This window comes from Quercus robur, chromosome 12 (genome assembly GCF_932294415.1).
Source record: "Quercus robur chromosome 12, dhQueRobu3.1, whole genome shotgun sequence".
NCBI classification, from domain to species: domain Eukaryota; kingdom Viridiplantae; phylum Streptophyta; class Magnoliopsida; order Fagales; family Fagaceae; genus Quercus; species Quercus robur.
The window spans coordinates 23,157,752-23,173,027 of NC_065545.1; the positions used below are offsets into that span (position 1 = coordinate 23,157,752).

Consider the following 15,276-nt stretch of genomic DNA (forward strand, 5'->3'; position numbering starts at 1 on the left):
CCATTCTGATGTCTAATTGCAGCCACCAAGCACTACCTAGCCATAAATTGGCTCCTAACCAGCTCCTCAACCTGGTCCCCAGAAGGATACTTTACTTTCAGGTGTAGGGTGGAAGATACGACTCTCATGGCATGAAGCCAAAGTCTTGCCACAATAGCAGTATAAGGGGAGTAGGCATCTACCACGATGAAGTTTACCTCCACGACCTCTGTCCCTACCTAAATAGGTAGTCCGATTTGGCGTTTCGGAAAAACAATCTTCCCGTCAAACCCTATTAGAGGGGAATCATAACAGGCCAAGTCCTCAGACCTTAGCTTCAGCCCCTTAAATAGGTCAGGGTACATGATCTCTGCGCCACTGCCTTGATCTACCAACACCCTCTTCACATCATACCCATCTATACCGAAGGTGACCACCAGGGCATCATCATGTGGCTGCAAGGTTCCAACCTTATCCTCATCCAAAAAACTCAAAACCAGCCAGACTTCCATTCTACTCCTCTTCAGAATAAGGGACAAACCCTCTGCTGATGGCCGACCTATAGACATCACCCCTGAATGGTTGAGAACCAGTCATTCCTAAAGCAGCAAGAATGACACTGATTATACCTAGAGGTAGTCTTGTAGAAGCATCTCTCTGAGCCCTTGACCCTACCTAACCACCCTATCCGTTGGGTTGATACAAGAATTGCTTTAGCTTTCCCCATCTTAACCAATTACTCTAAATGACTCCACAACGTCCTACAATCTTCTGTGGTATGCCTTTATTCCTGATGGTATTGGCAATGAAGGGTTTGGTTGCGTTTCGTGGGGTCTCCTCTCATCTTATTTGGCCATTTAAAGTATGGCTCATTCTTAATTTTTCCTAAAATCAGGTGCACGGTTCTCGAAATACAGTGCTAACCACTTGAGCAGTAGCTGAGCTAGAATGCCCAGTAAAATCTTTCCGAGGTCGATTGTTATTGTACCTGTCCAACCTGAAATCCCTCCGATCCTGGGGGACCAACTTAGCTTTTCCCTTTCCTTACTGTTGATCATCCTCAACCCGCTTATACTCATCAATATGAACTATGAGCTAACGCACACTCCTAACCGGCTTTCTTGTCAAAGACTTTCTCAAATCATGCTCGGCAGGTAGGCCAACCTTGAAAGTCCTTATGGCCACATCATCGAAATTCCCATCGATCTCATTGAACATCTCCCAATATCTATTAGAGTATGTTTTCAAGGTCTCCCCCTCTCGCATGATCATGGACAACAAAGAGTCCAAGGGCCGAGGAACACTGTTGCAAGTAACAAAACAAGCTCTAAACGCCCGAGTAAGCTCTTCAAAGGAATTAATAGAGTCTTCACCCAGGCCATCAAACCATCTCATTGCTACAGGCCTCAAATTGGATGGGAACACCTTGCACATCAAGGTCTCATTCTTGGAGTGAACAGTCATTCTCTGGTTTAAGTGGCTCACATGCTCCATAGGGCCTACTCGACCATTGTACATAGTGAATGTTGGCTGAGTAAACCGCCAAGGAAGTTTTCCTCCTTCAATTTTGCGTGTAAAAAGTGATTTGGAAATTTGATTTTAACGCCATACTCATAGCATCGTTTCCTAAACTTTTGCGAGATGGGCTCTTATTTCTACACTTATAATGGTGATCCTCATCACACGAGAAAGACTCACTGGGGGGAGTCCTTGACCTGGACCTGTAACTGTCATCTCTATCATCATTAGAAGAAGGGTCAAAATTTGAAGGAGGGTCAAAATTTGAAGGAGTCCTTCTTCATCGCTCGTGGCGCAGCCTTCTTCGCAAGCGGTCAATCTCCAGCTACATTCTTCTAGTATTCTCTTCATGGAAGAGGTGACTCCCACTTCAAGAATAACTTCTACTAGCATGCGTGGTATGCACGCTAACCTTCTGGTCCCTTCTTTGCTCAAGATTGAGGAATTGGTCTTGGCGCTGGGAACCAACAGACTCCTTCCAGTTTGGCCTTGAACCCACCATAGCTGGACGTTGAACTCACCAAAGCTCAAGTTTCCCACAGATGGTTCTAATTGTAAGGCAGGTTTTGGATCCTAGGCCCACAAGGTAAAAGGATTGAGGCTCAAAGAGCCCAATACAAAGAATTTGTAAAGAGTGGGCTAAAAACTAGGTTTCAATGAATTGAACAACGTTCACAATGGACTAAAGATGGTAAGAAAGCAAGGAAAAGACAAAGGAAAACAAGTTTTTGCAAAGAAATTCTTCCTCGGCTAAGTCCGAGGAGAGTAGTTCTAGATTATATTATTCTTAGACTTGAGTACAATTTCAATTCTCAATGTTACAGTGTTTCCTTTACAAATTCTCCGATCCCCTTCTACAATGGGATTCTTCTTCTTTATATTACCCTTCTTCACTCCATCTCAGCCATCCACGTGTTGATTACATGTCTAGCTTTTATCCTTGTCTGATTAGCACCTTCCTGAAGTTTTTCTAGAGATAGCTGTAAGGCTGAATATCACTATTCAGGTATCACTTCCATATTAATGCGGCCAAAGAGATAGCTACAAAGCATTCAATGCGATGACAGCAGATTTCCTTTAGATATTTCTTACTTTCCCATTGTCTTACCCCTTCTTAATGCTCGTCCTTACTAGTAGAACAGCCCAGAACGCTGCTCTTGGGGGCAGGCCCACCCTTCTGACCTCTGCTCTATTAAGCCGAGGTGGCATTTGTCCTCAGACCTCCTTCTTGGACCCTCATGACCAAACCCCTTTCTTCATTCACTAATGCGCCTTTCCACGATAACGTTTACCCGTCTTCGGACTATTAAGTGTCCTTGGACAAGGCCCACGGCCCAATATACATTTCTGGGCTTGTCATCCCTACACCTATATATATAATTTAAATGTCATTGATAGTCATTTTTATGTTTTGTTAACTCTTTAAAAAAAAAATTGTAAGGATATTATTAGGTATAAAATGTAAATTGTCCATGTTTTTTTTTTAAATTATTGTGAAACACTTTCTTCTTCTTTTTTTCTTTTTTTTTTTTTTTTTTTTTGCGATTCATTTATTATAAATTCTTTGATTTTTGTACTTAATAACTCACTTAAATGAATATTTATGATGTGGTCCCACATTTGATTCTAAAATTAATAAATAAAACTCTTTAAGAATAAATAATTTAGAACACATGGCACAAAATTGGAACTCTAATTTGGAATTCTAATTTGAGTTTCTCTCAGTTTCACATATTATTACATATATAGAAATTTGAGTTTCTCTCAATTTCACCTATTATTATATATATAGATTATTATCTATTAATGCGCTCTCTCTTAGAATGGGATCATTAAGTGTCATTTTGAAAAAAAAAATAATAGTATTTATGTCAATTTATTAATTTTATTCAATGGTGAAATAGTTCACTAAAGAGTTTTATGGTAAACTTCTAAATTTCAACTTTAACCTTAAACTGTTTAGCCATTTCTATTTTGGGTAAGGGTTAGCTCTAGTGTAGTAAGTGCACTAAAGCCAACACGATGTAGACATATGACGAAAATTGAATATATACCCTTATTGTGTTAACTCCAGTACGCTAAAGCATTGAAACTAACCCGTATCCTTCTATTTTCTACTAAATATGCTTTAAGAGCCTTAAAATGTACCTTTCCTTCTTTTAAGACGACACAAGACACACATTGGTTTATAACTTTATACAACAGATTAGCATTTTCAAAAGATCTGAATTTTTCATTTTCTTTTTTATATTGCACCCACTTAGAAAATTTGCAGTGTTAATTATGAAAAACCACTTTTGAAAGGGGAGATTTTCACATATTCAATATGGATGGATTAGATTTTAAAATATAAAACTAAAAATAGTGTTTACGGCGATGATATAACTAATGATTACTCCATCTCGTAGCTTAGGCGTGCTAGGCCTTCGTTTAATCTTTGCTATAATGCCGCTAAGCAAACATGTGCAATTCCACGAACATGGATTTTGATTACCGTCAAAGAAACCAAGCAACACTACAAGTCTACAACAACCTGAAAGTAGTACTATCAATAGGAAGATTATATTAAAGTATTCATTTACCAATATAATTCTCCTTCTTAGGTAGCACTGCAATGATAAGAACAAACATAAGCCATAAATAATGAATGACCAGCAATAGAAAAACACGATCTCCTGATGAATTGGCTTAATGGAGCAACGTAGATATGTCCAAGCAAATGGCACCCAACAAATGAATGTAGGCATTGGCCTCACTCAAAAGTGACCCGGGTATCCCAGCATCGCTAAAACCATCATTACAAGTGTCAGCATCAGTAATAGCAGCACTAAGCACACTATTTAAACGGCCAGCATCATGTGCTTTAATGGCGACCAAGGCAGTTTGAAAATTGTTGAGGGCACTGTCGTAGTTTTCTTGGCATTGTTCTATGCACTGGGACTCGAAGTTGGATGTGGAATGGTGTGTAGCAAGTTCGTTTGCCTTAGCAATGGTTTTATTGGTGAAGCTTATAGCTGCTTGAATCTCGGACACGAGGATGGAAGCTGGGTCAAACTCTCCACTAAGGAATGGAATGATGGTGGTGGCACAAACGACAGGGTCTTTAGTTATGCCACAAACTTTGTGGACAGCAGGATTAACATTTGCAGTTGGTGGAGTGTGCAAAATGGGGGAGAATGAACCGGACACTTTAGCTTCAACTGAACCAGAGACACCCGCTGCAGCTGAGACATCTGCATGAGGCAATTTAACTTCAGCTGAGACATCTGCATGGGGCAATTTAGCTTCAACTGAACCGGAAACACCCAACGCAGCTGAGACATCTGCATGAGGCAATCTAGCTTCAACTGAACTGGAGACACCCGACGTGGATGGAACTGAGACATCTGCATGATGCAAGGCGGGGGCTGAGGATGGATTGGTGGAGACAGCAAAGTCACTGTGCTTGCGAGGTACGCAAACAGCATTTGCTGAGAGGAGAAGGGAAGAAAGGGAGATGAAGAGGAGAATGTGGTTGATGACTTCCATTGCCCTTTCTCTTGGAGGAAAGCAAAGAGGAGAGACAAAGGAGGATACTTTAAAGAATGGAGCAAATAATGTTCTCTTGGGGGAAAGCAAAGAGGATACTTTAAGGAATGGAGCAAATGATGGGTGGGACGTGGGGTTTTAGAAGGAGGATCGTTATGCATGGAATTAGGATTGTCATACAAACTTTACTGAAAATAGGATTGTAGGTTATACCAGTTTCGTATGGATCGATTTAGAAACATTTAGTTTTGCCCTTTAGGATAGTTTCTTGTGCATTTGGACCATAACGTCACCTCAGTAGGTTAGGATTATGAAAAATATGTATCATACATAGAGAACAAAGGGCAAGACAGAGACAACCAGGCTTGACCAGGTAAAATAAGTTACTGATTTTGTTACCATTAACAATATATCATGCTGTAAACTCAAGTATATACGTGTTAAAGAGGGATATATATCTCTTACTAACTAAAATAATAAACTGACAATTCATTAACACTATATCATGCTGTAAACTCAAGTATATACGTGTTAAAGAGAGAGATACATATCTCTTAGTAGCTAACAAATTGACAATTTATACCAATATATCCAAGCCCATACACAAAAGAAAATAAGATTCTAAAATAAATGAAATTGATCAACTGCAACTTCTCTTTTTCCAGAATAAACATCATGGTAAAAATAAAGAAAGAACCGAAACCTCTGAAAAGTAACAGCATATCACGTCTGATTCAGAATGTAGATCGAAAAAAAAAATAGAGAATTAAATTAATAGACCCTTTAAAGCCAATCTGATGAAACAAGCTACAAGGCATATTTACAAAATTTATCCAAGAGGGAGAAACACTGCCTAGGGGAAAACTGAACAATGGTTCTCCACCAGGGACAACACAAAAGCACCCATCATTCCCAGCCCCCACCAATCACACTTACAAAATCTATGCCATTCTCATAAAAAAATCTTGTTCCTTATGTCCGCCTCCAACAAGAACACTCTTCACATCGTTGATTTTTGGCAGTCAAAAACTATACAATGAATGAAGACTTCTGGCTAACTTACCTTTAAGGTCTTCATCGTCCTTCATGAAGATCTTCAGAGAAAACCACTGTCCTTGAGATGTTGTCATTGTCAAAGGTGCTTAGACCAGAGTAAGGGCCAGAAGAGAAAATTGATGATGTTCCATCAGACTCAAAGGTAGTAGATGACTGCCTCAGGTTGGGCCGGTTGTTGGAAGAAGTTAATGTGGAATCTTGATATTCTGTGACGCGCTGCACCATTTTAAGTGACTGCACCACTTCACCCATTGTAGGCCGTTGGCTTGCCTCAGGAGCAACACAAGCTGCAGCAATCGTGCAAACCCGTACAAAATCTTCCTTTGGATACTTTCCTCCAAGACTTGGATCAGCAAGCTCTTCCAGCCGATCCTTGTCTCTAAGAATTGGTCTGGCCTGCAAGCAATACAACTCACTAGTTTTGATTTCTGTCCAGAATTATAATTCTATAACAAATTACAATCAATCAGATCATAAAAGGCCTAATGCAAAAAATTAGGAACCACAAACAATGATTATTAAAATAGAAGTTTAAAAAGAAGAACAAAGGATTGCTTTAACAATAAGACTAACCCAAGTGACAAGATTTTCCTGTCCAGAAGGCTGTGACATATCCACAGGCTTCCTTCCTGTCAGCAATTCAAGTAGTACAACCCCATAGCTGTAGACATCACTTTTAACAAGTAGATGCCCTGTCATTGCATACTCTGGAGCTACATACCTGTAAATTAATTTTCCTCCATATTAATACCAATTTAAATTATGCAATAACAAGGTTAAGGATGGGAGATAATGAATCTAACCCAAATGTGCCCATCACTCGAGTAGACAAGTAATTTGCTCTGCCTTCGGGTGCCTGTTTGGCAAGCCCAAAATCAGCAACTTTAGCATGGAAGTTGTTCTCAAGCAATATATTGGATGCCTTGAAATCTCTGTGAATAACACAGGGCTGTGAGTCCTCATGCAGGTAGGCAAGTCCTCTTGCAGCATCAAGTGCGATCTTCATTCTAGTTTCCCAATCCAAAGGACAATTTACTCCTAGTGGACCTGAGTTAAATCAGAGTCAATGTCAACTGTATACAAGAACTACTTTACAAATGGAATTGCTTCTATGTTTTAGTTTCCGCTCAAAGAAACTCCAGTAGAAAGAGAAATATCAAACTCAAAATGCCAGCAGAATCTGTGACTCAGGAAAAAAAATTACCATGGAGCCAGGCCTCCAAGCTTCCATTTGGGACAAGCTCATAGCAAAGTAGGTTTTGTGAAGAGTCGCGATTGCTATAGTAACCCACTAGTTTGACAAGATTACGGTGATGCAGCCTGCTAAGCATCTCAACCTCTACTAGAAACTCTTTATCCCCCTGTTGGCCTCCACTAGTAAGCCTTTTGATTGCTACAGCTGTACCATCACTTAAGACACCCTTGAAAACTCTACCAAACCCACCTTCTCCAAGTATGCTTGCAGATTCAAAGTTGTTTGTAGCTTCCTTGAGTTCTTCATAAGCTATAAATCGAGTGCTGGTTGGGTGGGGAAGAGATCCTACTGTAGGAGCTGTATTCACCGTCCTTGGCTTTTCTGAGGGAGAAGAAAAGAAACAACCACTGATTGAAAAGAAGAGATGAACAAAAGGTTTCATGAAAAACTTAAACCAAAATAGTCATGCAGAATCAATTAAAACCAAATCCACTTCAAGTATCTGTATTGGTGTTTCAGGCTTTCATCATTTATCACAGAGCTTCTAAGTCTATTCTTCAGCTGCTAAGTTGTTTTAGTCTGATGCGTCCAATGACGTTATATTCCATAAAGCAATCTTTACTAATCAAATATTGAACAAAATAAGTTGAAATTTGTTAAAGCTATGCCGACATAACAATGTTACATACTGTTAATTTGCTTTCTAATAAGTAAAAAATTGTCATAATCAATCGCCCACTGTGGGGCTCAAACCCAAGACCAGAGGGTTAGGACTTAAGAGAACATACTGTTAATTTTTCTAAGGGTTAAAACTTAAAACCATGAGGCAACCTTTGGCAAACCAAGTAGCAGAAACATTTTTCTGCAAACAGGAATCAAAAGCAAGCATGCCTTCACCAATGCAGACTTTTTAGGCATTGTCAGAAGCTGATCTACATGAGGGTTTACACATTCTACCACTAGCAAGTCGTTACAGAGTTACTGTTACGATTATTAGAAGAGAAGTAAACCATAAAGACAGTGTGAGATGTATGACATAAGATTCGAGATAAATACCAGTTTCTACAGGAGATGCTTTAGTCTTCCCTGAGCGGTTTGTGCATAAACAAAGTACAAGCACAGATATAATGGCTATGAACAGTACACCAGTGCCAATAACAATAATAATGATCAAATTTGAATGCCTCCCTCCGTTTGAAGTATTGAGTGGTTTAGCAGTTGGTAACTTATGTGGGGCTTCCACAGGTGACATAGCGACTAGAGGAGCTGTGTATCACATGCAAAACAATGTCAATATTCATAGAACAGGGTTACATTCTATAGACCAGTCATCAAACATAATATTAGAGACAAAGAAGTTATTAAGTGTGTAAATGAGACATACCAAGGAAGTCAAAACTAATTATAAACATAGCAAGAGGAAGTCAGGATTAATTTTCAGAATCAATATTTTAACAATTTTCTTCAGGTTCAACCCCCAAGACAAAACATAAAAAAGTTATTCTTGGCTTACCAATTTGAGCAACTGATTATTATTAACTCATTTTTGGGGAAAACTGGAAAAATTAATTTGTATATATGCATGTATATATATTGCATTTATGTTATATGAAAGAAAAAAAATAAATATATATATATATATACATATCTCTAAAAATCAGCAGCTGTGTGAAGTTTGGATTTGGAAGAAATGGGAAGACTAAGACATTACATGGACAAGATCCTAATTTTTAATAAGTTCAGCCACCAAACCAGTCATCACCATTTTTAAATCTCTCTCTCTCTTTAATTTGTCTGAGTGGTACAAATAAAAAAGTACTAAGTTCAGAGCCAAATTCTCAAACAGTAACAGCAATCAGGAGCCATGAGCATAAGCAATGATCCTGTCACTGTTGATATACTAAATGCTCAGTGGAGGCAAGAATACATTGGTTCAAAAAATCCTTAAAGCATTATATGCCTTGTAAGAAATACCTGGAGCAGGCGGTGGAGGCTGAAACCAGGTCAAATTGAGAAGTTTATAATCACCCACTAATGTAGGGTCTACATGAACCTTATGCATGACAAGCGAAGAGTTTATTGCATATGCCTCACTTGCAGAGAAACTGATTCCCTTGAGTGGAACTATATCCATTGAAATATTCAACCTTGATAAGCTGACTACATTAAAGCTGATCAGCTCTATTTGAGAAACTTCCAATCCAAGTTGCAAAGCTAGTTCATTTAGAAACACATTCCAACTAGGATTTTGGGAGACATTTAAAAGGAGAAGGTCTAGCTGTATCGGATACACACAGTGGCAGCCCCGAGTCCCTCGCTTCAATACCATGTCTGGTTTGCAACAGTCTGGCAGAATAAAAGTAAGCATATATGTTAATCAAAGTAAGGACCATGCTAACTACAAGATTGATAAGAGCAGAACCAGGAAACTTTAAATATGACTCAATTATGAAGCCAAGCAGATCATTCAATGTGCCACCATAAACTTGGTAAAGTAAGGAGGAAACAAATTAAAAATTATATATTAAGAGGAAAATTTAATACATTATAGGATCATCCCACTTTTTCCATGGAAGAGTTGCTCAACATCTGATAGATAAATCAAAGAAGAGCAAGATTATATATATATATACATATATATATATATATATATATCGATTGAGAATATAACTTACTGGATGCATAAGGAGATAATGGTGGCTGAGGCAAACCAGAAGGAACAACACCAGCACCAGCCTCTGTTGGGGAAATATTCTCAAAACCAGCAATAGGCGGTGCTAAACTATTCCTCTTCATTAATGGTTTTGACAGATGTGAACTTGTAGGGGGGTGAGTAGAAGTTACCAGTGGGCCATAAATAGGAGTATGGGCTGGTGATAAAGCAATTGTGGGTGCACCACGTGGAGAAAAATGCTTATGTTGAGGTTTATGGGACGGAGGAAGGTCAGCTGGCAGAGGCAGATCGGGAATAGCAGGTGCAGCCAAAGGTGGTCTAGTTGGATATACTGAAGGGGCTTCCAATAGACTCCTGGGTACATCAGCATAGACGATGGATATCACATAAAATATAAAAAGAATCCATTTCAGCAACAACCGTCGAGGTTTGTCGAATCCTCCTGCAACATTTGTTCAATATCAACATTCAATCTACTGAGAAAATGGAAGCCATAGCAGCTATCGTTTTAACATAAGCTCTTTATTCCATAAAATATTAATAATTCACACAACCAGTGCTTATGCAACAAATTAAGCGCGTATCAGAATGCTCATATACATTTGCTCCCAAAATCCTAAAAAGAACACGCACACATGTGCACACCAAACTTCAACATCTTGTGCGAATTTCACACACACACACACACAAAAAAAAAATGAAGAAGAAGAAGAAGATCTTATAACAAGCCAATTGTTTCATTTGGTTGCTAAATATTACACGAACATAAAAGGATTTTTTTTTTTTTTTTTTTTTTTATACTTTCACAAAATAAAAGAATTTCAAATACCATAAGTTATTAGATACTTTACAATACTAGGAGACATAAAACAATGTAACTATCCAACCAAGCCTTATTCAACTCATTGGCTTATGACTAGCAAGAACTAAATATTTAATAAATAATTTTTTTGAATATTACTTTCAATTTCTCGCTTTTTTACACAACTAAACAATAAGAATTGTACAATTCATTGTTACATAATTTACATAACTCAACAAAGCCACAACACTAACAACCATAGCCAACCAATTCAAGCAAGTTCTCTTCATTTCCAGTGAAAAATCAATAAAGTAGTGAAATTTATGCGTCAATTTCGCTTCCTCTTCTTTTCCATGTTTGTATTTTCAGTTTCCAATTAGAAAACAATGAATACTTTTTAGTAGCAAGTAAACTCTAAGGTTTTTAACTATATAATTTGGAGCCTGAAATTACAAAACCACAGCTCCACTAAACCTAATCCAAATTATTTAGAGTCTCTCTCTCTCTCTCTCTCTCTCTCTCTCTCTCTCACACACACACACACTCGGTTTCGCTAAGCTTAAGCATATATATATATATATATATATATATAGGTACAAAATTTTCGTTTCGCACATTTTCTCATCAGCAAAAAACGGAGCCGCTAAGAAAACACTGAAAAGGAATTGAAAATTTAAAGTACGCAAACAAAGAATTACCGGTAGTGATGGAAACAGCGAGCACCGACATCATCACCGACGCCGTTGATTAAGCGTTTCAGATCTGTGAGATTCGATGGGAATCAACGGCGAGATCAAACTGTGAAGAACCAAATGAGCATGAACAAACTTTTTGAGTTTAAAAAAAGCAACAACAACACTACTAGGAGCTGAAACAATTTGCGGCCGTAAACGGAGGAGGATCCAACGGCGGAGATATAATGAAAATTGGAACTCGGAACAGTGGACTCAGAGTCAAACTCGTCATTACTGAGTAGGAATCGGAGAGGCTCAGTTTGAAAAAACTTAAGAAATGAATTAAAACTCTCGAGCTCCGAGAGAAAGGTTTTTTTCTTTGGTGACTGTTGGTGGAGATGTCGTTGAGTTCACTCTGTTATCAGAGCTCCAGAAGCTTTTTTTTTTTTTTCTTTTTTTGCTTTTTATAATTTTTTGTTTTCAGCCTTTTTTTTTTTTTTTAATAATTTGGACATGTCAGAAAGCAGATTACGTGTGCCGTTAACGAAAACGAATAAGAACAAATTAACGGTAAAAATTAAAAAATAAAATAAAGTACTTCCTTTTTGCTTTATTATGGGTATGGAAATATTTAATTTTTATGAATTTTAATTTTAATTTTAACAGAAACTCATATATATATATATATATATATATGTGTTACATTATTCAAAATTCTATTCCACAATTGTAATTCAATTAGCAACTTTATTCTCCGCTTTCCATTATAATTTTTGAATTATAAAAAAATAGTGAAATTTTCACATTTCATTATAAAATATAGAGTAATATAATTTACTCTTAAATACCTTAGAGTTGGTTTGTCAAGACTCTTTTTTTAATTTATTTAGTTTATTTAGTTATAAACTTATAATTATTAAATTAAAAAAAATATATTGAAATTTTCAACTTTGATCTATAAAATATATACTAATATAATTAACTCTTAAATACTTTAAGGGATGGTTTGTCAAAGACTTTTTTATTTATTTAGCTTATTTAATCAATGTATAACTAATTCTCAAAAAAAAAAAAATAGTATAACTTTTTAAAGTTTTGTTTTTGTAAAAATAGTTATGCTCAACTTATTTTTAAACTCAATAGAGTAATAAAATAAGAGCTCAAAATATATATTTTAACTATAAATTTATCCATTTCCTTAGAAATGAAACAAAATACTATGTGGTACCAGAACATGGGTCCTCTGTAGGCTATAAAATACTAAGATTTGGGTTCTCTCAAAAATAAAAAATAAAAAATTCTTAGCGTTGGAATGCTATGTTTATACTTTATACACTTTTATAGTTTTATAGTGAAAGAAGTATATAGCATATTCTTTTGCATATTTGGGTTGGCGGGCGCAAATTAAGAGTAAGTATATTGCATATTCACTGAAATTTTTGAAGGTATAGTTTGGTTGCACACAAAATAATAATTTTGTTTCATTTTAGTTAATTATGATGGATTGGTCTATTTCTTAGCCTAAACTATATTATGCTTAATGCTATTTTAATGAAGACCAGCTACGCCAAAAACAGAAGTGATGAAAGTTATGAATAATGACGTATTATATTGAGTAACTTTCTACATTTTACGCTTTTACCTTATACTACTTAAATTAACTAGATAATACCTAAAATAGGGAAGTTAAGTAGATTTTTACCTTAAAAAAGTGTTTAAATGAACCAAAGTAGAAAGTGTGACTATTTAGAAACATAATTCTACTTCTAATTAGTACTACTACTTCATTATGTCCTATATTTGCACTGTGCATTAAAAACAAATTCTTTTTAACCCATATTTTGGTAAAGATCTCTATGCTATAATAAAAAAAAAATAAAAAATTAATTAGATTAGTGATAATAACAAACCCAGAGAATTATTGAGGCAATTCAACAAAATCTCATAATTAGAGCTCAAGTCTCTCTCATGAAATCAATGTTGGACAAGCAATGTTATAGATTGATTATAAAATCTAACCATCACACCAATTTTAAAATAATAAATTACTAATCTTTAAGAAAAATACACCATTATATATTTCTTATACTAAAAGACTGTGCATGAGGATCACGTGGCACAAGCCGTGACCATGAATCTTGGAATTAAGTCCAACTCCCTTGCCAACAAGGCAATGTCTTTTTTTATTTGGGATACGCACAGGGCATTGTCTTTAATCCATAGATGCTGACATTTGAAAATCCTTTTTCAATATTTGGAAGTGGAACTTGATGCTAAAGTTATTTCAGATGTTATTAGTTCTGGAAACTCCCCTAATGCTGCTTATTCTTTCTTGCTTTTTGATTGCAGATTATTGCTGGAAAAGATTCCCCACATCACAATGAAGCATGTATTTAGGGAGGCAAATAGAAGTGCTAATGCACTTGTTAGAATAGGTTGTAATTTGCAAGAAGATCTTGTATTTTTTTATTATCCCCCATCTGATGTAATTGCTGCCTTAGAGCACTTACAGAAATGGTGCTAAAAAGCTAAAAAGCTATTTTTAGCACCACAAATTACAAATATTGGCTGCAGCAATGGAGCTATATCTAAAAATTTTAACCCTTGAGCTACAGTGCACATCTATAGGATGTGCACTGTAGCTCAATGCTAAACCCAAATAATATTTTTTATTCTCCATTTGCTTTAAAATATTGTTTTAATTCACCCAACACGTTTTACTCTGTCTTTCTTCATTGAGCTTCAAACAGCTCTCTCTTCTCATTCTCCCTCATTGAGCTTCTCTAGCATCTCTCTCTCGTGCCTCTTTGAGTAAATCGTTGTCGTCTTGCTGCTGATGGGTCGTCGTCACACCACTGAGGATCGCCATTGTGCCGCTGGATGGATCGTCGTCTTGCCTCTGATGGGTCACCGTCATGCCGCAATGGATCGCGTCATGCCATTAGATGGATTGCCGCCGTGCCACTGGGTAGATCGCCATCGTGCCTCCCTTCTTTGGGTGGATCGTGGTCGTGGGTTGCTAGATTTTGTGGTGGGTTCGGGTGTGGATGAATTTGCAGTTGGCTTGTGCTGGCTTTTGATGGTTTGGATTGGTAGTTAGTGGCGGTGTGCCAATTGGTGAAGAACATGGGTTTTGTGGGTTTGTGGTGGTGGATCGTGCCTGGTGGCAGATCGATGGTGGGTTTTGCCATGGATTGGTTGTGAGTTGGTGGCTGGGTTGACTTGACACAACAGCGAGTGGTGGTGATGGTGGTGGTGCCGTGAGGGGCTGTGGGTTAAAGAGAGGGAAGAGAGGGAGAAGACAGAGATAAAGATGAATAGTGAGAAAAAAATAATAAATAAGTGTTTGTGGATATATGTTATTTTATTATGATGTTTATATTATTTTATTGTGTTAAAAGCTAAAATAAATCCACTGCTTCAGCATGTGAGTAGGTAAGATAGATAAAGTAATTTTTTGTGATACCAAATAGCTAAAATTATAGCTTCACTGCTGTGGATGCTCTTAGTGAGTGCAGATAAAAACAGGGAAACATTTTGTAGGCATGTTGCCAACTTAGCCATTTTGGCTGCTTAGTTTATATATATTTCCTTTAAACCAAAAAAAAAAAAGAAAAACCTTTTTTTTTTTTCGAAAGCTAGTAAATGCACCTGTGTTGTGTTCCGATAATACAGATCATTTATGGGTCACTGGTAATGACAGCTATGTCATTCCCTACACTATCAAATCATAAAAGATTAGTATTCATCTTTTGAATTGAGATTTCGTGCAATGTCTAGGGTATTGCATAGGGTGCAATAGCTCTAATCCCATCCCTTGATATAATCTAATGGCTAGAATGAAAGGACA

General features: G+C 36.9%; 2 protein-coding genes across 2 annotated transcripts; both read right to left on the reverse strand.

The window, feature by feature from the left end:
• Window positions 1-4,037: 4,037 nt before the first annotated feature.
• On the reverse strand, window positions 4,038-5,252 carry LOC126709502 (pectinesterase inhibitor-like). The gene has a single exon (XM_050409761.1). It carries the CDS (start codon window positions 5,023-5,025, stop codon window positions 4,186-4,188), a length of 840 nt encoding a protein of 279 aa, XP_050265718.1. The 5' UTR covers window positions 5,026-5,252; the 3' UTR covers window positions 4,038-4,185.
• A 521-nt stretch (window positions 5,253-5,773) lies between these two features.
• LOC126708007 (proline-rich receptor-like protein kinase PERK15) lies at window positions 5,774-11,875 on the reverse strand. The gene is made up of 8 exons (XM_050407801.1): window positions 11,451-11,875; window positions 9,952-10,392; window positions 9,251-9,622; window positions 8,333-8,542; window positions 7,286-7,657; window positions 6,885-7,128; window positions 6,655-6,802; window positions 5,774-6,477 (listed from the first exon to the last, which is right to left on the reverse strand). The coding sequence occupies exons 1-8, from the start codon at window positions 11,482-11,484 to the stop codon at window positions 6,100-6,102; spliced, it is 2,199 nt and encodes a 732-aa protein (XP_050263758.1). The 5' UTR covers window positions 11,485-11,875; the 3' UTR covers window positions 5,774-6,099.
• Between the last annotated feature and the right edge of the window lie 3,401 nt (window positions 11,876-15,276).

What these genes read in the sequence shown, in the direction of transcription:
- LOC126709502 (XM_050409761.1), bottom strand. Translation starts at nt 5,025, where the DNA reads ATGGAAGTCATCAACCACATTCTCCTCTTCATCTCCCTTTCTTCCCTT.
- LOC126708007 (XM_050407801.1), bottom strand. Translation starts at nt 11,484, where the DNA reads ATGATGTCGGTGCTCGCTGTTTCCATCACTACCG. An exon ending in ATTATCTCCTTATGCATCCA is followed by an intron (nt 9,623 to 9,951) that starts GTAAGTTATATT and finishes TTATTCTGCCAG; the next exon opens with ACTGTTGCAAACCAGACATG. An exon ending in GCCTCCACCGCCTGCTCCAG is followed by an intron (nt 8,543 to 9,250) that starts GTATTTCTTACA and finishes TGTGATACACAG; the next exon opens with CTCCTCTAGTCGCTATGTCA.